Raw genomic sequence first — 24,186 nt, 5'->3', positions numbered from 1 at the left:
AACCAACTGAGCCACCCAGGCGCCCTCATCTGGACTTTCAAATGACAGCTTCAGATGTTTTCAGACTGAAAGAATAAAATTGACTTAAAAAATTTTTTAAACTAGGGGCGCCTGGGTGGCTCAGTTGGTTAAGCGACTGCCTTCGGCTCAGGTCATGATCCTGGAGTCCCTGGATCGAGTCCCGCATCGGGCTCCCTGCTCGGCAGGGAGCCTGCTTCTGACTCTGACCCTCCCCCCTCTCATGTGCTCTCTCTCTCTCATTCTCTCTGTCTCAAATAAATAAATAAAATCTTTCAAAAAAAAAATTTTTTTAAACTAAATTTTAAAGGCGCAGCATTTCTGTCCCACTTTGCTTTAGTTTCTAGCTTTGCTGCACATCGTTCTCTTTTATGCCTCAAAAGATGGGGTCATTTACATGACGGGCCCATGTGTGCAGGTTGGTGGCTTAATGCCTCTCCCCCTACAGCCTTTCCTCTAACACATGCACTCTTGCTCCCACGTGCAGATTTGCTCGCACGGATTCATGTCCTGGGCTCTCAGATTTATGCGTAATTTTATACGCATTAGACATTCACACTCCTGATAGGACTGATTCATTCTGTTCTAGATCCCATCAGCTTTTGATTCCATTTCTCCCCACCCTCCCACCCCTCATTTCTGTCTGGGATGAAAAAAACCTTGACTGAGAGGGGACAGTTGCCCTGCTCTGTGCATCACCCCCCACCCTTAAGTTCTACTGTTTACCAGACAGGTCAGTGTAGGAAGAGAGAGACAGAAGCAGCCTTTTCAAAGAAAACAGCCTTTGAGGCCAAACTGCAGATAAATGAGGGGCTGAATCCGTTCGGTCCAGTTTTGTAACCTTGGATGACGTATAGCTGTGCTTAGCAGTGATAGATGTCCTGTCTGTCAGCTGGTTGCTGTCTGTCTGTCTGTTTCAATCTCCCCCTCTCTCTGCTGACTTAAGTAGATTTGGAACATCACTTTACAGGAGAGGAAGAAAGGTGTATGTGAGAGAGGACAGTTACTGCTCAACAAGCAGATTTCAGCGTTAAGAAGAATATTCCTAAAGCAGTAAAGAACTGTAAAAACAGGAACATGAAACAAGCAGATAACTAGCTACAGCAGATTCTAATTAAGAAGTCTAGTTGACTTTTGCAGCTTGATCAAGATATGCACGTCCTGCGGCAGTGATGTCTCAAGCTACCTATAGGATTAATTTCCATTGGTCTAGGTAAATTTCCCTAGGGATTAACTGATGATTTTTAAGCACATCCCAGCAAGGCAGCGCAAAAAGTCAGATGAGGTTTTACGAATTGCAAATCTGAAAGTAAAGATATGAATCCTTCTTCATTCACAGAGTGCCCGTGGGAAACCTGGTCTGGATGCTGGTCAAATTGGGCCTGAGGCCTCTTTCTCCTTTGTTATTTCATTAAATGGTGATGGCCCTGTTCTTCCTTCCCCACTTCCTGTTGTTTTCAGACATATTGCTGAGCAGTTGTTTATGTAAGAAACGCTGATAGTTGATGAAAATCCAATGGCAGCCGCCTGACAGTGAAATTCCTAGTATCATGTCTGAGGGTCCTCAGCGCTACATCTACTCAGTGTGAAATATTCAAAGAAGAGATAGAACCTAAGCTGTATTCCAGTTGACTCTCAGTAATAGGCAGGCACTTATATAAAGATACTCTTTTTTTCAACATTTCAAATTCTAAATTTTATTTTAAAAGGTAAATACCCTGTTTCAAAAGTTCTTCGTAACAATATTTGTTCACCAGTGTTTGTCTTCTGTTTCTGAGGAAGCCAGGTTATTTTCTGCCCTCCCTTTGTATCTGTCTGTCTGCCTTCCAACATCTGCTTAGGAGAAGCACAAAGTTTTCGGGGGGATCTTGATTTTACCCAATCAGTATTTGGAAAAAGAAAAATACTGTAAAAGCCTTTAATCTGATCCAGAAAAAAGGAGGAGTTGGTTGGTTAATTAAGAGGTCAAAGTCAGAAATCATTAAAAAAAAAGTTGTATACTTTAAACATACTTTTAATTTCAGATGCATATTGAAATTAAACATGTCAGTTTAATCTAAATATATGTAAATTCAGGGGCACCTGGGTGGCTCAATCAGTTAAGCGTCTGACTCTTGATTTCAGCTCAGGTCACAGTCTCCTAGGTTGTGAGATCGAGCCCCATGTCGGGCTCTGTGCTGGGCATGGGGCCTGCTTGGGATTCTCTCTCCGCCTCTCCCTCTCCACCCCTCCCACTCCACCACTCGCACGCTCTCTCTCTTAAAAAAAGAAATGATAAATAAATAAATGTGTGTGTGTGTGTATACACACACACACACAGATATATATAAATTTACTGGTCCTCTGCTATAAGGTCTTTTTAAGACAGCCTATATAAACCATCCTTCTAATACATTGTTTTTGTTTTCATTTTTCGCTGCTTTAAAGGCAAAGCAGGAACTTGAAGCAATCTGCACATAGGACTCTAGATCTGTATTATTTTTTCCACTTTTGAAAACCTTCTCACCCATACTAAATCAATCGGAATTTTATTTAGTAACTCACATTTAACATATCTATCCGTACTTTCCAAAGCATCCCATTTGTTTTTTTTATAGACAACAAAGTTTTTCCTTTTCACACTCCTGTTTCATCAGTTTAAATATTTGTTTAAATTAGTTAATCCTGATATCAAGCCTTGCCAAGAAAACAGGTGTAGAGATAAACCCAGCTGGTGAGAGCCCCAGCGTTTGGCATCCTGAAGAAGACTGCTAGCCTGTGTGGAAAGTGTTGGCCGCCCAGCCGGCCAGCTCCCTTGTCAGTTTGTGGTACAGTGGGAATAACAGTGCTAGATTCTTCCTTGAGTTGGTTATATAAAGTGTGGATAAAAGAGATTTGTTCTATACAGTGAAGGAAGAAAGAGAAGACCAAAGAAATATTGAGAGAGGAAAAAAGAAGTAAAGTAAAATAAATAAATAAATAAATAAGGTTTAAACAGAGACCAAAAAAATGTAATTTTGCAAGTAAAGGAAAAAGATGGATACAGTGAAAAGGCAAACCTACACAGACTTGAAAGAAAAATGAATTCCTAGTTGAACACTTGGGCGGAACATGTGAATACCAATTAAACTGAGGTTGAATATACTTAAGATTTATGTAAGTGGATTAGTCTGGTATATTGGTTCAGCAGGGATTTAGGGTGTCCTAGTCCGCCTTGCATTCATTTTTCATGAGCAGTGGAATATGCATCTCGGATCAGATAACCCCTTGTCTTAGGAGACAGACATTGGATATACTTTACTGTGAATGATTGCTGTTTATGTAAATTATTATTTATTTGAGCATTTGCTGACCTGAGACCTCAAATCTGTTCTTCTACAATAATGACAAGTGAGGAGTAACTTAAGAGAAAATGAGCCAATTGAAGACATTTTCCTTGTTACTCATCATTTCCAGGTGAGGTTTTAAGCCTCCTCCTTCTCTTAACTTGTTTCTTCCACATCAAGCTTCATGGAGTCCATTGTCTTTACCCAGCCAGAATTGCTTCTCTAGAGTATGTGAGTGAGTCTTGCAGCAGAAATTCAGTGCAACCTCCTCATTTTACAGTAAAGTTGGCTGTCACCTTGGCCATGGGTTGGATGGAACAGTGTATTATTGGTGTCCTTTTATGTTGGGAAATGCATTTTCTGTTGAAACAGCCACAGGTGTAAATCATGCTGAGGTGTGTAGTGAGGAAATACGCTACTCTTCATTGCAGGACAGCCTCCTATGACCTATTACATACTTCTCATTTATCTGGAATTTCATGGGGAGTAAATTACCCTCAAGTTGGAAGCCACGTACCCTAAGAAGCTTTGGTCCTTTTTGCAGATCCCAAGGGTATCATATAGAAAATTATCACTTTAGTCAGTCTAGAAAAAATGCCTAACGTATATCTAATGCTTGAAAGGATATAGCTCATGGTATGTATGTACTTTTGTTAGTTCTTTTCCTGCTCTGACTTATATATTGAATTTTGTTTTGTTTGTGGAAAAACTGAAAACATCAGCTAGCTATTGGAAAATAGCTCACTCTGGAGACTGTCCATTTCTGTCCTTGTGGTGAAGATGAATTTGATGCCTTATGTACGATCAGTGACCTTTATTGAAAGATTTAGAAATAAATGTAGCCATAAGATTTTGGCCTGGAATGGGATGTTTGTAGCTGCTAGGATAGCATGTGTGAGCTGAATTCCAGGCGCCATGTGAATGTAAAAAAAAAAAAAAAGTTGACAGTCACCCATTGTTTACCGTATCCAGAAGCATCCTCACTTCCCGTGAACCCCACCTCTTGTGCTCCTTTTCAGGGCAGTCTACTTTGTTCGGCATAAGGAATCCCGGCAGAGGTTTGCTATGAAAAAGATTAATAAACAAAACCTCATCCTCCGCAATCAGATCCAGCAGGCCTTCGTGGAACGGGATATCCTGACTTTTGCAGAGAACCCCTTTGTCGTCAGCATGTATTGCTCCTTTGAAACAAGGCGCCACTTATGCATGGTCATGGAATACGTGGAAGGTAACTCAGAGAACATGACGCCAGTACCCCGAAACTGCCTCCTCCTTTGTGCGGTGGAGGCTTTCCCTGTTGGGCTACATAATGGTTGTATCTGCCTAGGAAGCGAAGCCAGGCAATGAGATGGCTGTATTCCCAGTCATTATCTTCTGATAATTGCTTGTAAAGTGCCTGCTCTACTATAACAAAGGGAAAATTAGTGCTATTTGGAAGAAGGTTGTTTTTCTTTTTTAATAGCTTTTAATCCTATTGGTCATTAAAGTTAGAACATAGGTGATGGGATTTTTTCCTACTCACTTTTATCACATAGCATAAAATCGTTCATTACAATTGATCTTCTTAAAGAATGAATTAAAAATATATCCTTTTTTGGTCTATGGTATGAAATTAAAAATGAGTTAGGAGAAAAGGAGGAGATACAAGTCAAGAAAATGTAGCTTTTTTTTTTTTTTTTGACATTCATGGCTTACCTTTTAAACGTTCTTATTTCCTTCAGTTTCACATTCAATTTCTGTGTTTTTGGCCGTGACTTATTGATATAAACAAAGTTAATAAAAGGAATATATTAGGAAGGGCCAAAACAATCTTCAAAGCATCTAATTTAAGCTCTTAAAATCGTAGGAGCAGAATTCCAAAACTATAAACCTCAAAGAAACATTAAATATCATTTAGTTCAACCTTTTCATTTTGCAGATGAGTGAACTGAAATCCTTAGAAGGGAGAGACTTACTAGATACTTTCCTCATGGATACAAGACAAAAGCATATCTTGCCCATTTTTTTTCCCCACAACAGCACTTGGCTTTATCAACCTTGGTTGTGTTTACAGTAACTAACATTTATCACGTTTAATAAATATTGGCAGTATCCTAAATTCTTTACATAGATTACCTCATTTAATCCTCACAATAATCTGAAAAGGGATGATAGTCTTACCATCCTGATATTAGAGGAAAGAGCCGGGACTAGCTTGTCTAAGATCTCCCTGCCTGTTAGAGTCAGAGGTAGTATTTGAACTCAGGTAGCCTGATTCCAGAACCCATGCTTTATGCTGGTGTATTTTGTTCTTCCAATTTCACTTCCACTTTGGAGCAAATCTCCTCCCTTAGGAGGACCCCTGCTTGAAAAAAAAAAAAAAAATATATATATAGATATATATATATATTTTTTTTTTCCCCCATACCACATCTTAATTAGAAACATGATTATTCAGTGCATGGCCTCCACTTCGGAATTTGAGATGCTGTGTCTGTGGGTAGAGGCCATTCTGCTTTGAAGGTCTGTAATCTGAATTGATGGTCTTCTTGATACTCCACCTGCTAAATCCTGTGCTTGGGTTTTACAGGGGGTGACTGTGCTACATTAATGAAGAACATGGGGCCTCTCCCTGTTGATATGGCCAGGATGTACTTTGCCGAGACGGTGCTGGCCTTGGAATATCTACATAATTATGGAATTGTACACAGGGATTTGAAACCAGACAAGTATGTACACTGAGGAAACATCTTTTTTTACACACGATACAAAAAGTTGTCTTATGTCTCTAAAAATGTTTCTTTTAATGCTGCTTTGCATGTTTTGCAATTCTCCCAAAACGTTCCCAAATGAGTTATTTTGGCAGTATATATGATAATATTTATGTAATACTTTAAAGGCTCTGCTGCTTACAATAATAGCTTATAAAGAACAAAACAAAAATGATTATAAAGCCAGGGTTAGTTAAATTTTTTTAAGTTGTTTTTATTATGTTCATTTTTGAATAGCTTCATGGAAAGCTTCTAGTTGTTTTCTGGATAGTTTCCGCATTTGGTATTATACATAGATAACCCTGTCCTACACCAAGATGATATACTTGATATTATGTTCTCTCTCACCATTTAATACTGAATTTAATTTTTAATCTTCATGAAGCTCATTTTAGTGTCTGATTTGAGATACAGATATACTTTTTTTCCTCTCAAATGACTAAGTTATTCATCTTGACACCATTTATTAAATGTTTTATGCTTTCTCCACTAATTTCAGACACCTCTAAAAGCATTACATGTTAATATGTAAAGATTCTAAGCGTGCTGAAAATTTTATGATAAAATTAACTCATGCTCATTCCAGAAAATTTTGAAGTACAGAAGAACATGAAAAAATTCATTCACAACATTACCCAACAAAGACAGCTGTTAGAATATGGAATATTTCCTTCCAGTAGCTATTTTTTCCTCTTTTCACATCCTCTATTCCTTTAATGTTTTAATTAATTAAAAATTTTATTTTTCCTCTGAAAATGAAAATGTTTAAAAATTAAATTCATAAAACTATCACATGTGATTTCTTTGCATTGTATAAGAAATCTACATTTTGTGCTTAATGAACAGAAATTTAAATTTGAGCCATAAGTTAAAATCTTAAACAGTAGTTCATTTTTCTGTCCAAGTTCTTTAGCTTATGTGTCACTTAAATCACAGACAGGTTGCTTATCTTAGTTCTTATGTATGATATGGGATTATTGGTAACACTTTTCTATTTTATTGTTCTGAAAATAGAAAGATGTCAGAGTCCCATGCTTGGATTTTTCTAAGTTTAAACCTGTAAATGATACTGTATGTGGCTGCCCCAACAAAAATTAGCTGGGCTGGGTGTCTGGCCCTCCCTTGTAAATTACACTCATGAGCCAGATACACATATGTAATATGTTCATGTGACCTTACCTCTTCCCAGGCTGGGTTTTATATTAAAATTGATACCTTGGGGCGCCTGGGTGGCTCAGTAGGTTAAGTATCCAACTCTTGATTTCTGCTCAGGTCATGATCTCAGGGTTGTGAGGTCAAGCCCCATGTTGGGCTCCACGCTTAAGATCCTCTCTCCCTGTCCTCCTGCCCCTCCCTTCTCTCTAAAATAAATAAATAAATAAATGAAAAAGATTGATAGCACCATAGTGAATAGTCTTACAAATTGATAGGAGAAGGAGAAAGCCTAAAAAAAGAAAGAAAGAACTTCAAACAAGTGTTATAATATGTGTCCTTCTGCTTCATAGTTTGTTGGTCACCTCCATGGGGCACATAAAGCTGACAGATTTTGGATTATCCAAGGTGGGACTAATGAGCATGACTACCAATCTCTATGAGGGTCATATCGAGAAGGATGCTCGAGAGTTCCTGGACAAACAGGTAAGCTTGGCTCCTGCTCAGTTGGAGAGAAGGATACAAAGTACGATATTGCCAGTGACATTCAGAACCAACTTGTGTAAGCCAGGTCCACGTTAGGACTGGGTGCTTAGATGTCTGTATGAGGCTTACATTTAATAAAGTGCAGATTGCTTCCGTTTTTCTCCCTAGGCCTCTTTGAACTGTCCATTCCTCCACATTCCTCCCCCAGCATTATGGTCTATTAGCAAGACGAACGATGTAATTGCACACAAGTGAGAATGTGAGAAAGACAAATGGAAAACGGTTTTTGTAAGGAATTCAGGAGTCTCAGCAGAGTACTCATGAAACTCATGATGCATTGTACAATCACGGGTGCTAAAATCCGAGCCATGGCCCATTTCCCTTTAAGCATGCCTCATTACCATGTGCCCACAATCTGTTCATTGTAAGTTACTTAAGGTAAACACATCTCAACTGTCATGCTTTTATGAAGTAGCCAGGATGTGAATATATTTTGGTCATATACATACTAAAACTATCTGTGGTAGTGACAGATTAAAAATGCATCATTATATTAACTTTGAGGATTAAAAATGTTTTTAATCCTATGAAATAAGTAAAACCACCAAATAGGGTCAAACCCTCAATTCGAAATTACTCACTACACATAGTTTAACATTACAGCAGCATTTTAAATTTCCCTTTTTTGCTATTTAAATATTTCATTGCCTTTGGTGTTATGGATACTGACTTATAATTGCTGTTCCTAAGTTCTTTGTCCGTGTGGTTCCATGTGGTTGAGCAGGTGCACTCTGGGCAAAATAAATGGTGTATAGCCATCTTGCTCATTTTAATTCATGTCTAATATTCCAATTATTCTAATATTGCAATCATCTTTTAGGTCTGTGGCACACCTGAATACATTGCACCAGAAGTGATTCTGAGGCAGGGCTATGGGAAGCCGGTGGACTGGTGGGCCATGGGGATTATCCTCTATGAATTTCTTGTTGGATGTGTGCCATTCTTTGGGGATACTCCAGAAGAGCTATTTGGACAAGTCATCAGTGGTAAATATCATCAGGAGTTCTCTTCAAGCGGCTGCTGGGAAACAGCTATTTCATGCAATTCTGTGGAGTATTGCCGTTTTAACTACTAAAATGTTAACCTTTATCAAACAGTTTAGCCAACAAATTAAAAGAACTCACTCATCATAGCACATAACTGACTTTCAGAAATCTCAGGAGATCAGTTTGTGTGGAAAATTGATCTGAGGAAGTTTTGTTAACATGGAATTTGGAAATGTACTAGCAGTGTAACCAATTTTTATGGTGTGTTCTTCTGCAAAAGAAATTCATATGGGATTTGCAAATTATTTCACTGCCGTCCAGTCTTCCTTTCCATAATAGGAAAGCTGCACCAGGGAAGAAAAGGTTAATGTGGGTAACATTTACATAAATGGGGGAAAATGGCTAATGGCACAATGAAGAAATTAACAAAAATGTAATAAACCCTAAAACAAATGTCTACCAAATAATAAATAATGAGAATGGAAGGAAGCAAATTTAATTCACAGATTGTTAATGATTTCATTGGTGGTTGTAATGGTGTAATGTTATTTCTGTAACAGCTGTTCATCTTTCATTTAAAATTCAATAACCTCTAGATCTTAACCTGCACGCTGACCCTCACTATTGTTATGCGGCTTGTGGCAAAACTAAATGATAATTAAATAGGCTCTATTACTACCCTACCTGCTGTTTTTATAAATTTCCCCAAAGCCTAGATCAAAAAGGCCTCTCCTCCTGAAAGTTTATCAGTCATCGCTGACCGCCCCCATCACCCACTCTGCCACCTTCTGGACTGTGCTTACCGGGTCTATCAGTGGAAAGGGAGGGAAAATTAATGTTGGGATGAGGAGTCCCTTAATCACGGCATTATTCTCTATCATTGACTTTGCAAGCCAGGCATATCTGTAAACTTTAACAAAGTAGATTTGTGAGTTGCCTGCAGTGTATAACCCTTTTCTACAGTATCTGAGCTGTTTATGGATTTATAACTAGGCTGTTTTCTGATATACTAAGGCCTGAATGGCAAGAGGAATCAACTGTTTAATTAACACAAGCAGAAATTGCTGGCTTTGTTCTCCATGCCTTACGGCTCAGATGCATATTCATGTTTTATTTTCCAAATCAGATTTAAACTGCAGCAGAGGAAGCTGGAGGCAGGCACACACAGAAATAGCTCGTGTTTTTATTGCATTTCCATACACACAAGCACACACACCTTATCTTTGGGCAAACTCCTGTGGAATGTAGAACATATTCTAATATTTATGACAGACTTTAAATACTTCCATTATTACTATGATTACTTTGGATTTTTTGTCTTCAAACTTAACACTTTGGCCTTTTGTTTGTCTCTAGAAATAGTTATTTTTGCAAAATTAATTTGTGTTTCTGGAAGCAGAAGAACTCTAGGGCTGGGGCCAAATTCGCATTTGAGGATAGTAGGAAAGAAAAATCTTACTCTCTTGATTCCCTGGGAGGGGGACATCTAAAACACAGGTGTTAAGAGTTTTCACCATATTAAGTCCTCTTAATAACTAGAAGGAATAATCTGTTTTGAGCCAAGTCTGCCAAAAAGAAAAAAACAAAAAACGAAGAATCAAAAAAGCAAATGGAAGGTACCGCTTATTGAAATATTTTCTCCCTGCCTTGTTGTAAGCTGTGCTGGTTCATGTCTGGTGAAACAATGCTTCTCAAACGTGACTGTGCCCAGGAATCAACTGACAATCCTACTAAAATGCAGATTATCATTCAGTCTGGGATGGAGCCTGAAGTTCTGTTTCTGTGACAAACTCCCAGGCAACCTCCAGGCTGTTGGGACCTGGACTGCCATTTGAGCAATAAAGTTGTAAATGACATATCTCCCTTCTAGATGAGATCAACTGGCCAGAAAAGGACGAGGCGCCACCCCCCGATGCCCAGGATCTGATTACCTTGCTTCTTAGGCAGAATCCCCTGGAGAGACTGGGAACAGGTTAGAGCACATATGTTTTAATTTTGCTAATATGCAAAAAATAATGTCTTTGTGGAGCACTCAGAGGTTTTTGTTTGTGCTTTGTTTTTTTGGCATAAGAAACATCTGTTGGTTGATGTAGGACATGACTACAACACATCATAACAATAATATTTCGGATTTTTTTTCTGATTCAGAGCAGTATGTACACTAGGAGGGTTGGTGGTTGTCTTTGATTTTTGTTTTTCTTGTTTTTTTGCAAAGCAAAAGTCATTCTCAATTTGTTTAAATAAATAAAATTGGTCTGGAAGAAACCTCCAAGGGCACAATATAACTCTTCTATCCTGAAAAACATGCATCTTAAATAAATTAAAACAGAGGATTTAAGATGTGAAGCTTTTTTGTTTGGATATATATATATATTCCCAGCAAGATTTGACCCAGCCCATTACTATCTAGAGGCTTTGAAATGGGTTATCGGTACTTGAACTAATTAATTACTAGAAATGAGTGTCTGGGGTTGAACTATGCTGTCTCATCATGGTGATCAGCACCATAGCCCAAGAAAGAGGATTAAATCCATTGGCTTTCAAGATTAAGGAGATAATAGATTTGTTTCTTGCTGATTATTTTCCCCCTCAACTGTTCTACTTACAGTTTCTTTTTTTTCTGCTCCTCCTCTTCCTTCTCTTGTATTCTGAATAGACAGAGATCCCAATATCGAGTCCCAGTCTACCTGAGTATATGAATTTATCTAGATGGGACTAAATATTAAATATAAGCGCAACACATACACACTAGATAGTATCCATAATTTTCAGCAGTGAAAATTGTTGACTTGATGGAGTATTTAATCTGAGCTGTTTCATTCTACTTCATTGTAATAGAAATATCTGAAAATACTGAACAAATCATTCTCTCCCTCAGTTTTTCCTAGACAAAGATAATTTGCAACAGCTCCAGATACACACGTTACTCTCCATGTTTGCCCACAGCTTCCCCCAGCTGGAGGGCTCCATTCTTGCTTAAGTATGCTGTGCTCCTAGAGTTGATGATGATGCATTGAAGCCCGTAGGCCATATTCTTATCTTGTAAATAAACTTTTATTGAAATACAGCAGTGCCATTCATAGACATTGTCTGTAGCTGCCTTCGTGGTTCGGTGGCAGAGTTGAGTCCTCAAATTGTATGGCCCACAAAGCCTAAAGTATTTACTCTTTGGCTTTGTACAGAAAAATCTCATTGGCTGCATTAGCGTATCAAAGAAGATTGAAACTCCGGGCTTGCTCGGGAAAACTTTTTTGAGTTGAGCCTCTTCCTGGAGTACCATGTGCCTGTATGCCTTTTGCAGTGAATGAGTGGGCCTTCGGCTAGGAGAGGCAATATAAGTGGAAATTAAGGGCACAAACTCCACAGTCAGATTGCCTGAGTTTAAAATCTCTGCTGTGTGATGGTGGGCAGGATGCTTCCCTTTCTGTGCCTCATTTCCTCATCTATAAAATGGAGCTTAGAGAAGTACCGCCTCTCGGGGTTTTCATGAGGATAAAAGATCACCCAGTCTGGCTCTTAGAACCAGGTGGGACACTGGTTCCACTGGTACTGTCATTTTTATTTCCTGCCTGCATGATCCTGTGCTTTCCCCTATAGACGTCCGAGTTCCAGAAATGGTGGTGGTGCCCCTGCCTTTGAGCTGACTGTATTTCTTCCCATCCTATTTGGTGTTCCTTTCGTCTGAAGCGACTAGCAAAGTTGTTACTCCCTACCCGCTGTGACCTGCAGTCACATTTGCTTTCTGGCCCCCGAGATAGGAGTAGCGGTCAAAGAATCTGTGTCACACTCTGAATGGGGTAGAGTTTTGAGGAGTGATTTTCAGCTTGTCCTGCAACAACACAAATATCAATGTATATGTCCTACTCAGCTGCCCCAGGGAAGCGTTGTCCTGAGGTGTGACCGAAGATAAAAGTAGAATTGGCACGTGCCTTCCCAAGAGCCCGCTTCTCTTCAGTGTTCTTCAGTGTTCTTGGGTCAGTTTGGAGAGTTTTCCCACTGAGTCTTCTGCCTGTTTCCCTCCTCTGAGAATGCTTGGAATCTTGACTGGGCTTGACTTCAGCAAAACGGGGCTATGATGCTGGTCAGCACGCCCGTGTTTCTATGTTATATGCTGTGAGTTATCTGTCTGCGCATTTTCTCCCTGACTGCTACTTGTGTTCTTTTCAGGGCTTGACAATTAGAGACGCGAATCTCCTAGCAGAAGCTCAAAAGAGACATTTAAAAGGCCCTGCCCAAGCTCTTAGCATTTTCAGAAAGTACTTGCCAAACAGGCAGGTCCAACGTGACAGATCCCAGTAGGGCCCAGAGAATGAGACTGAGAATCCCGCAGGCCTGCCATGCTGCTTCCAATGACAGCATTTTGGATTTAATGCATATTTAGTGGGCAGAATAATGCACCGTGAAAATGTGTGAATTCACATTTGCCTGAGAGACTAGAGAGGCTGAGAAGAGGGGTGTGAAGAACATAATGGATGTTTAAGAAACTTCCATGAAAGGAGAGAAAAACTCAAGGGGGAGAACATTAGTGCGAAGCATAACTTAAAATTTGGAAACTTGTCCTACTTGAACTAGACTTTTGAACTTGGGAAGTATTGAGTGGCAGCCTGGTGTATTGGACTTTATAGCTGCTCAGAGGTGACTGACTCCCACCTGGGTATCAGCTGGGAGATACAGAGTAGTTTCTTCGTGATCTGGGTTGCAGTTTCCTAATCTAGAAAAATGGGCATGTTATTGTACCCCTCTCAGGATGATTGCAAGGACTGAATGCAAACATGGTCATGAAGCTACCAAGTACGTTAACGTAGTGCATCACCAGAGCTCCAGACATAATCCATTCCCTCTCCTTCCCTGCATGGTGAATTCTTGCACTGAGCACTGTCACCTGCCTGAGTTCCTGTGCCTGATCATTTGTATAGGGCTCATAATGCCATCATCCGTGTTGCCCCAGCAGTTTAGCCCAGAGGTCATTTCTCCCCAGTGTGTCCTTTTAATTCTTTTGTTCCCCATCTCGGCGAAAGTGCATGAGAAACAGGACTCCATGGTCAGGGAGCCTCTTCTCGGTGGGGGGTGGGGGGGAAGCACAAAGGCCAAAGGGTGAGAAATGTGAGCTGGGTCACCCATGGGCTGTGACTCTGTGGGGAGGACCCACTTGTTGTCATCCACAGAGATGAAGTGAATGTTCTCCCCCGACTCTCCCCGAGAGTGGCGGGTGGGGGAATGAAAACCCAAACCCTCCCGCTGCTACGGTCTGGAAGTGCCCTTTGAGCCCTTGGATCTAGAGAACTGCACTTCTCTGAGTAAGGCTGAGCGACCTCGGAGTATCAGCTGTCATTGGTGTGTCCCCATGAACAGCAGCGGAAGTGAGAGTCCTGCAGCGTGGTGTGTGGTGCACCACTCGGTAGGGCTTGACCCTGTGGACCTCAGTGTCGTTGGCACAGTGAGGGAGCTGGATAGATGCTTAAGATCTTTCAGCTTCTCTGAGCTAAGAACGCTGGAAGAGAGTGTATCTGGCAGCTTTGTGTGGGCGTGTTGGCCTTGTGACACCGAGGATGGGCCTGGCCCTTTTTAAACAGACTTCAGCTCAGCCTCTCCAAATTTTACTTAACAGGTGCTCCTGGTTCAGTATGCTTTATTGCTTAAGCTTTGTTTCCCCATCCGCACATGGAGTTGACAGAATGCCTACTTTGTGGGGTTGCTCTCAGTGATTCAATGAAAGGAAACTAGATGCCTCTAGCATGTAGTGCAGTCTTTGTCCAAGTCAGCCCTCCTGTCGGAGCTGGCTAGCACTGCCACGGCCGTGGTCACTCTCAGACGTCGCTGTTGTGCTGGAAACACAGAGGATGCCCGTGCACGGTCCTGGACAAAGATTCTTATCCAATGCTTAGTAACGAAGAATCTCTTCTCCCTTTCTTGGGGTGATTTTCCCACTTTGCTCTTTTCTGTCCATTGTTCTCCATACACTCATTTGTCCTGGCTGGGTTTGGGGCTACAGTCTGCCCCCTGCGCTAGAGCAGTCTGATGGGGACACAGCCACATCTCTGAACCATGCAGACAGCTCCCCCGCCCCAACACCCAGACCCATTTCTCCTTCACTTTGCATTTCTCATCCTCTTTTTCATACTGCACTGAGGACAGGGTGGGAAGCATGATGACAAGTACATGAAAGGCATTTACGTCACCCCTACAGGGCGTCTCCTGGCAGGGAGGTGACTAGAGCCTCTATTAGTCTTGTGTGAAATCTCTCTTCCTGGTGTTTTTTCAGGAGAGATTCTTCCTTCTCTCCCTGCTTAACAGTATTTGTTTGGAGGGGGAGCGGGCAGGGCAGGGGCCTGATGCTCACGCTACAACTGTACAACATATGGGCCTTCTTCTCTTTCCTGGGGGATGGGACTTGCCCTTCCAAATCCTTCTTTAAAATTATGAAGTGAGGGGCGCCTGGGTGGCTCATTCAATTAAGTGTCTGCTTTCAGCTCAGGTCATGATCCTAGAGTCCCGGGATCAAGTCCCACATCAGGCTCCCTGCTCAGTGGGGAGTCTGCTTCTCCCCCTCCCTCTCTCCCTGGCTTATGGTCTCTCTCTCTCTCTCTCAAATAAATAAATAAAATATTTTTAAAAAAAAAAGAAATACTTTTTAAAAATAATAAAATAAAACTATGAACTGAATTAAAAAAATTTTACCAAATTGCGTAGTCATGCTGACTTGGCAAAAAAAAAAAAAAAAAAAAAAAGGCCTAAAACTTAAGAACTGTGACTGATTTTCATCCCATGCTTTATAAATTTATCAAACAGGTTTGCCAGTTTCTTACTTAAGAATCTGTAATCCACAGAATCAAAGTCCTACCTATGTTAACGAGCAATCCAGTAAAATTGAATGGAAACCATTATATACTATTCAGGAAAAATTCATCTTTATTAACCTTGCCTCCAGAGGAAATATTGCTGTGAACACATTTTGCGCCTTGTTAGAATTTCTTTGGTTTTGTAATGAGCGAGTCTGCTTTGGGCCAATGTGCATCCACGTCCCCAGGTTCAGCATAATGTGATTTTAAGTGGCCGCATCATTAACCTTTGAAAAATGGAGGAAGTCATGGAAAAATTAACAAAGAAAAAGTGTGTTGTAGCAACTGCTATTAGCGAAATCAAATCCTCTGCTGATAAATTATGGGGAAGAAATTTTTTTGTGGGGGGGGCGTTGGTTGTTGAATGAAAAAGTAAGATTTCCATGATTTCTTTATTTCTCTATTGATAGATTGGGGGCGTGAGGGTTCTTGAAAGCTTTGCTTGGAGGGTAGTTTAACATCTTCCCCTCTGTCCTTTCCCTCCCTCCCCACCCCAAGGTGGTGCCTACGAAGTCAAACAGCATCGATTCTTCCGTTCTTTAGACTGGAACAGTTTGCTGAGACAGAAGGCAGAATTTATTCCCCAACTGGAATCCGAGGATGACACAAGTTATTTTGATAGTACGTGAATTATCTGACATAAAACATTATTTGACCTTTACTTTGTAGAAAATTATCTCCACTTAGGATAGAACCTCCAGTCTTGAACCTGTGAGTTCTCACACATAAGGCTGCTTTGATATAGAAGCTCCTAATTAATATATCTAAATTACAAGCTGAAATTCGGAGTAATTGGAACTGTTCCCAAACATTTCTCTGCAGCTCGATCAGAGAAGTATCATCACATGGAGACAGAGGAAGAAGATGACACAAACGATGAAGACTTTAATGTGGAAATAAGGCAGTTTTCCTCTTGTTCACACAGGTTTTCCAAAGTAAGTGAAATGGGGCATAAACATGCAGGGTCTCTCCAGAGAATCTCCCTCCGGCCAGATAGTGGGCATCCCTAAGCAGCTGGACAAGATCCTAAAAACCACCCACAGTGTTTTGGGGCTTGGGGTCTCCTGTACTTAAAATTCCTTTGAGTTTCAGAAAAGTGACCCCACCATCTTGATAATCCAGAGTCCCTACCTGCTTGTTTCACTCTCCACCAGTGAGTGGCCCAGACTTGGACTCGTAGTGCTGTCTTCGGAGAACACGATAGCCATATATATGCTGACCTCGCCCTGTGGGACGGAGTCTAGTTCAGTGCCAGGCTGTGGAGGAGTCCCCCATTTCTCTGATCCTCTAATAAAGAACATTGAGCTTGAGTCCCTGTGTGCACAGCTTCCTCCTAGTATCACACAGAATACAATACAAGGGAGCAGTCGGAGTCCTTGACATCAGCTAGGACCCTTGGGGATAGTTGCTGTGGAATGAGAAAGTCTTGTAGCCAGTAATAGAAAATGTAAGTTACATGACAGAGGCCAGAGGAAGCCAAGCTAGAAATTTGGAAATGGGAGAAGATAATAAAATCGATGTCTGAGAATGATGCTTTTTACTGATAGTGGTAAGATGAAAAAATTCACAAAGAAACCAGACAGTTCTGAAACTGGGCAGGGCCCTAGGAAAATGCAAAGGAACATGGAGGGCCCCTACCTCCGTTTTGCTATTTTCAGTAGCTATGCATTGCCTGTTGCCATGGCATTTTGCGTCGTGATTGTTCAGCTCTTCTGTAACATGTAGGGTTTATAAAGTGTTCCATACCTTTTTGTACGTGACCACTAGATAAGAGCGCATCTGCAAATGGGCTGGCACTGCCCTCACTGTTTAAAGGAAGGCCATGGAGAGGTGGGGTCTGCCTGGAGGGGCTGCTGGCCAGCCCGCCCAGAGCCAGGACTGAAGCTGAGGACAGGCTTTCCCCCGTGCCTGTGCTCTGGCCCATCCAAGCGGGGCCCGGAACTCTGTTTCCTTCCCGCTGTCTCCTGTTCGTTAGCTACCCTGGGCCTCACCACAGTAGATGATAAGCCATTTAAGGGCCACTCCCACGAGAGCAGCAAGGGGCTGTGTTGGACGGTGGGGAGTGCTTCCTGCCCCAGGCTCTCCGCTCCCAATTTTTCTTTCCATCTTTCTTGTGGGACAGCAGACATCTCAGGTCTGCCCAAGCTCTGATCCCCTTCAGAAACGCCAGTCCCATCATAGGAAGCTGCCCATCTATGTATGTGATTTATAAGCCAAACAAACACCTCTGACTCAGAACCAAATATGCACTGCCTCCCCACACACACACGTCTTGAAAGAGGTAATTTATTCTTCTCTTTGCACCCAATTCCAATTCATTTCTCTCCTTCCCACTCCTGACTGGTGGCCATTAAATCTTTTTCTCTGTGACTTTCTTTTTTCTGATAGACTTCATGGTTAAAAAGTCATCTACGCTGTGCATTGATCCCGGGGCTTAGAAACCCCAAAGCATCTGTGGACTGTGTTTGCAGATGCAAAGTCCATAATGAGCTAGGGCGAATGGGTGATGAATTCGTAGCTTCCCTGCTCCAGGGAGGGAAAAAATAGATACACGGATCATTCATCTCAGAACTCAAGTAAACAGCGTCAGAAAGTGCCTTCTGAATACACAGTCCCAGTTGAAACTTTTGTCCTACTCTCAGACTCTTCTCCCAAGGTTTGGGGCTTTTCTGCCACATTCTTTCGAGAATATAATAATAAACGCCAACGCTTCGCCTCGCAGGTTTTCAGCAGCGTAGACCGAATAACTCAGAATTCCGGAGAAGAGAAGGAAGACCCCGGAGGCAAAACGAAAAGCACAGCATTGCCATCCACAGAAGCACTCAGCTGGAGTTCGGAATATTCCGAAATGTATGTGAAACGCCTGTTAAGAGAGGTCGTAAGCGGTCGCTGCTAGCGCAGTGGTTCTTCAGCCTGAGGGAGCATCGGAATCTCCTGGAAACCCTGTGAGAACACAGAGGGCTGGGCCCGTCCCAGCCTGTCTGCTCCGCTCGATCGGGGATGGAGGCCGAGAATGTGCCTTTGTCCTAAGTTCCAGGGCATGCTGTAAGAACCACTGCACTAGACGTGCGTTGGTTGGGCTTACCTTAGTTCCATTTTTACTTCATTGCTTCCCAGAGTCTCCTTGAATGCAGTTTCCTAGTGTGTATGCATACATGACTTTGTTTTGTTTTTAATTAAGGCAACAGTTATCCACATCCAACTCTTCAGATACTGAAAGCAACAGACATAAACTCAGTTCTGGCCCACTTCCCAAACTGGCTGTTTCAACAGAGGCAGAGAAAGACGAGGCTGCCCCCTGCCCCAGAGACCTGCCGGAGGAGCCAGAAAAGCCAGCCCTTCCTCCTGCAGAGAGTGCTCAGGAGGAGCCCGAGGTCACCACGCCGGCCAGTACCATCAGCAGCTCCACACTGTCGGGTAAGCGCCTGGCGTGCCGCCTGCTGTCCCCCCATTCTCCATCCGCCACCTTGACAAGTGATGGCCCGTGTCGGGAACCCCAGGCTGACCTCGCTAGGCAGTGACAGCGGCTGTTTGGTGCGGCTCCGCTCCCTCCACGGCCCCACATCTAGGACTTGGGGGGTCAGCTCTTACGGACTGAGCTCATGCCTCCTGGCCACGCGGCCGCAGAGCAAACCCTCCTTGCTTCAGTTTGACCCGAGAGCCAGTTCCCTTGCTACCGCTGGGCCTCGGTGGGATTCTCGGATGGCGGGCAGAACTCACTGAGGACCGTGTGGTGTTCTCTGTTGTCGATGCAAAAGCAGGTCTCGCACAGTTGTGTCTAAGTCAAAGTTAGGAGTAAGGAACTGTATCAGACCGCGATGTGCTCAAAATTACCCTCAAAAAATGGCTCACGTCCCCCATAAGGTACGGCATAAAGCCAGCTTTCCTCCTGGTGTTGAAATGGGTGCTGGTTTCTTTGAAGGAGCTGGTTTCTGTTACGGGGCCATGTTGTGCCAGATAACCTCTATAGATATGCACACCAGCCTCTTAGTGCCACAAGGTGCTTATTCTGTGGGATTCCCAGATGATCTCCATGCATCTAGGACTAAGAGGGGAGGAGAGAGTGAGAAATACCAGCACAATTCAAATTGGTATTTCACGTGCGTATGAAGACCCCACTGCAGACCCATGTTGCCGTCCCAGTCTCTGGGTAACTGGACACAGAAACCCCCCAGACGTCCCTCAGTGGTGGTGAGGCAGTCAAGGGGATTGGGCTTTTCTTGGAGAGCACTTTATAGTGTCACTTTTCTGTGACATAACCTTCCTGACAGCAGAGACAGTATCTTCAAAGGATTTTAAAAGGCTTAATATGTCATTAGATGATCCAACTTGCATTTCTCTCAGACCAAGCCAAGTGCACTTACAGTATTACTTGGTTTACAACGTTTTTTTTTTTTTGCACAGCATATCCTTCTACAGAGAAGTGTGCATTTATGCTTTAAAAAAAAAAATGAAACGTGGATATGGGTTAGGGTTGCTATGATAAATGTTTTCATTAAGCTATATTCAATATGCTATATTGATAACCATGGATAATTCCAAGAATTTTTATGAACGTTTTTTTTAACTGAATATTCACAGCATAACTCTTTTTAAGATCATTTCAAGAAAACACATTTTACAGGCTAGGTTTATTTCAGCCTTGCTGAAAAGTTTGCTTCTGTCGAGCTTCACATGTGCTTCTAGTTTATCATGGGGAAAAATAATACGGGTTTTTTTTATTTCTTTCTCCCTCTTCCCCTCAGTTCTGTTGCCATGTAGGATAATTCCCCTTATCCTTACTTTTTTATGAAGCCAAGAGAATAGCAACGTAGAAGTAGGGTAGACACAACCTAGTGGTCCAAGATTCTTAATTATTTTTAGTTCGTCTTGGTAGTCAAGTCAAATGGAATTATCTCAGTATTTTATATTTCTGGTTACTAAGGTCTCTGTTTCCTAGTTTATGATCATGCTCTGAACACAGTATACTTAGCTCCATTTAAAATTTTTCCTTAATACGATGGATCACTTAGTCTCCATGCCCTGGTCCCCATCAGCAGCGTTGAAGGGAAAGGGAGGGAAATGGTATCTAAGCAGTTGATTGATTACTTTCATAATTTAAAAAAAAAAAAAAACAAAACTGCTTAGGTCCTGCCATGCATTTTGGTTAATTGATTCAAACCACCTCGTGTCTCCCCCATACACACACTAAAAATAATCAAAGACCTTGGGGGCTGTACAGAATAGAGAGTTGAGCTGATCTGCTCATGGCCAAGGGTAATTAGGAAATCTGAAAACCGTGACTGTAGTAAAATTAAATGTGTTGATTTTTATATTGCTCCACCGTCAAAAAGAAAGAACCCTTGACATTTACAGAACATTAAGGTGACATTATCCACCATTGGCAGAACAGAAATGCAGCTTATATCCAGGGCTATGAAATGAGGTGGTGGAGGCAAGAGGGAGGGATGATAGAAAAGAATACCATATATTCACATTTGGGTATTTAGGGAAGTACAGCTTTATACCTCTTTCTCTTTCTTCATGACTACATTGCTTTTGAATCAGTGAAAAGTAAAAGTCCTGAAGTCTTAGGTGTAGTGCTCGAATAAACCCACTATTCGTTGTGAAGAGAATCAGCCTTTCATTTTGCACTTGTCAAGGGTCCCACCCACCTGGATTAGCAAGGAGAAGAGCATGTAACTTACCCAAAAGGAAGCTTAAGGTTTTCGAGATGAGGTGTTTGATTTGTGATGCAGTTTTTATCAAGTCCTTGAGCTGTTGATTTCTTTATTTAGAGAGCACAGAGTAGATGGACTTGAGTGAGGTTGAGCTGGGCAGATGGGAGCAGGAAGGCTGCTGATACTTCCCTTAGGATTGTCTTCCTCTGTAGGTCACATGGGTGTCACATGGAAGTCTGAATCTTTTCCCGCACCCACAGCACTCTCCCAAGTCCCAGCTGCCCTTAGCGAGGACCCCATCTCTAGGGCAGGTGCCCACTCTGTGCACAAAGGCCAAACTTGAGTGGTACATTCAGCAGCAGAACAGAAATGTGTGTTAAGTCTTATCCAGCCTAACTCTTCCCTAGGCCAAGAGTGTCATGTGCTTTAAAATGTGCCTGCTGGTCTTTCAAAGGATCATTTGTAATGGTATCAGATTCTCTGCATGGATTGCAAAGCTTAAGGTGATGATTGTGTTGATGGTTTTTAAAGCACGGGGGGCTTGTAACACAGCATTTAGAAGTCAAAATGAGATAAGCATTGCTTTTTCTGGAGGGACAAAGATAAACTATCAGTGATTTAAAAAAAAAAAGAAAGAAAACTGAAAGTCTGTGAAAGCAAGAGTAGGAAGAACCAAAAGGGGAGGCTGCTCACCTTTTCTCTGGGGGGACTCCGCATGTTACTTCTGCTCAGAAACTTTTACTCTTTGTCTGTGCCATTGCCCAGACAGACATCAGTGATTTTCCATTTTTTGTCACTTCCTTCATGGTTACATTCTCTTGGGATCCTCTCCTGAGGGGAGTCCTAATTTTCTAACTAAAAACAAGGAAACAAAAAAAAACACCTCCAGTGTCTCTTAAGGGTTACTAAGGTTAAAAATAAAGAAGGCACGGCTGGCTTAGAGGGGAAAGGATCTTAGCACTGGTCCGGTAACTTCAGGACAGAGCGAATGACACACTGCCTAGAGGAAAAGCCAGGAAGATGTAGTGAGCCACTGAGTAACACAGTGGGTAATAGGCTTTGTCATCCTGTGAGTTTGCAAGGAGCGGAGAGTGTAAGGGGGCAGATGGCATGAGAAGTCAAAGGTGACACCTCAGGCGCGCCTCTGTCAATTAATGCGTGAGCTTAGTGTAGGTGTGTCCTAGGAGGATGGTAGGAGGTGACACAGGCATAAGGCTACATGAAGAAATGAAGTGATGTCCACTTACCACAAACAGCCTTGTCCACATCATTAACAGCATCGCTAAGGATGATCACTGATATCCCAGGATGGTCATAGTATACAGTGGGCGGCCATGGCATTGATAAGGTGGTGCTGGTTCATAGCATGGCCTTCCATGGGTTGGAAGCGAGGGGGAGGAGTTGTCACTACCAGGGTTGTGAGATAGAGATTCTAGAAAGAATGAGTCTCGAGGTAAGGCGAGTCATGGGCTGAGAATGAGCAGACTCGTGGACAGGTAGAGTGACACTTGAATGGACGCCTCTTCCCTCTCCTTCTCCACAGCACCTTTCTGCGACAAGTCATGTGTTTGTAACGTTTGCCTGACACCATAAGGGCTGGTGAGCCACAGGGGAGGACGTTTCCCAGTGTGTTCTTCCTTCCCTCTCTCTTCCCCTCTCCCCGCCTCTCCTGTCCCAGATTTCCCTGAATGTGTTTATCCCTTCTTCTTTGTGCAGTTGGCAGTTTTTCAGAGCACTTGGATCAGATAAATGGACGAAGCGAGTGTGTGGACAGTACAGATAATTCCTCAAAGCCCTCCAGTGAACCCGCTTCTCACATGGCCCGGCAGCGATTAGAAAGCACAGAAAAAAAGAAAATCTCGGGGAAGGTCACAAAGTCCCTTTCTGCCAGTGCTCTGTCCCTCATGATCCCAGGAGGTAGAGAGACATCTACTCGCATGAAATTGTGTGATTTGTGCATGTGTCCCCCCCTTCCCCAGTTTGGAATGCTGATGGGGATGCAGGATGGCTAGGAGCAGTAACGGGTGGTACCGCCCAGCACAGCTCCCCCCGGGGGCTTCTCCCTGCAGGAGCCCGGGAGCTCCCAGACAGCATGTGTCGCTGATGTCTTCTGGCTTCTTTCTGCATCAGGAGATGAGGCAGGCTTCCTTCCCACAAAGCCTTCTTGTATTTGTTTTCTTTCCTTTTCTGCTCCCCCGTCCCCAAGTGAAGTGGTAAATTTACCTCCTCTGAATAATTTTTCTTCCCTAGATTGGGCATCATTTATATCCTTTACCGAGCAGTTTGTAGCATCTGTGTAGGAAAGCTAAGTATAGTTTTTCCTCATCTAATTAATGAGGAAATAGACATGGAGGACGTAAGTTTTTCATTTCTGGGGACTCAGAGAGTCACAGACAGCACTGAAATTATACTTTTTCCCAACCCTGTCTGTTGAGCTATGCTTCCTCCTACTGGTAGTCAAACCATTTTCTTCCCTGTATTGGAAGACGGAGCTTAATTACGGTTTTGTAGAATTGGCAGTATTTTTCCACAACTGGGTTTTGCCTCCACAAATCACTACGTGCACAGCAATTCCACTGGAAAAGATGAAATACGCACCCTAGTGTTGGTGACTGAACACTCAAATGGCGGCCAGGGACCGCAAGTGGCAACCAAATTCTGTTGCACATGGCTTGCATTTGGAAGAATACAGACCATGTCTAAAAGGAAGTGTTAATATTTTCAAAATTTCCTGTTTGTGCAGAAAGAAATTTGACAGAAACAAATGCTCATGTGGGGGTTACTGCTCACTCTAGCATACTCTTTGCTGGGAGACATCCTCTTTAGTACCACAAAACAAACACCTATCTCCCTAGTTTGAATGATGGTTCATGACCCAAAGGCAGTGGCCCCAGGGCAGCTGCAGTTGGGAAGGTAAGTCCGCTTTTGAA

At 42.4% G+C, this 24,186-nt stretch overlaps 1 protein-coding gene across 13 annotated transcripts in view; it reads left to right on the top strand.

Annotated features, from left to right (window-relative positions):
* Positions 1–24,186, top strand: part of MAST4 (microtubule associated serine/threonine kinase family member 4) — a 519,579-nt gene that overhangs the window by 475,663 nt on the left and 19,730 nt on the right. For 10 of the 13 annotated variants that reach the window (XM_081825660.1, XM_081825659.1, XM_081825658.1 and 7 more), the window contains 10 exons: positions 4,343–4,551; positions 5,893–6,031; positions 7,579–7,711; positions 8,592–8,757; positions 10,628–10,729; positions 16,095–16,217; positions 16,419–16,531; positions 18,319–18,446; positions 18,778–19,013; positions 22,973–23,173. In XM_081825660.1, coding sequence (XP_081681786.1) covers positions 4,343–4,551; positions 5,893–6,031; positions 7,579–7,711; positions 8,592–8,757; positions 10,628–10,729; positions 16,095–16,217; positions 16,419–16,531; positions 18,319–18,446; positions 18,778–19,013; positions 22,973–23,173 — 1,550 coding nt within the window. The remainder of the gene's footprint in view (positions 1–4,342; positions 4,552–5,892; positions 6,032–7,578; positions 7,712–8,591; positions 8,758–10,627; positions 10,730–16,094; positions 16,218–16,418; positions 16,532–18,318; positions 18,447–18,777; positions 19,014–22,972; positions 23,174–24,186) is intronic. The other 3 variants (XM_081825663.1, XM_081825662.1, XM_031038381.2) reach the window with 1 other exon arrangement.

Source organism: Leptonychotes weddellii, chromosome 7 (genome assembly GCF_054177405.1).
Source record: "Leptonychotes weddellii isolate Sample4059 chromosome 7, ASM5417740v2, whole genome shotgun sequence".
Taxonomy (NCBI): Eukaryota; Metazoa; Chordata; class Mammalia; order Carnivora; family Phocidae; genus Leptonychotes; species Leptonychotes weddellii.
The sequence above is the reverse complement of the archived record's forward strand: the minus strand, read 5'-3'. Positions and strand labels throughout refer to the sequence as shown.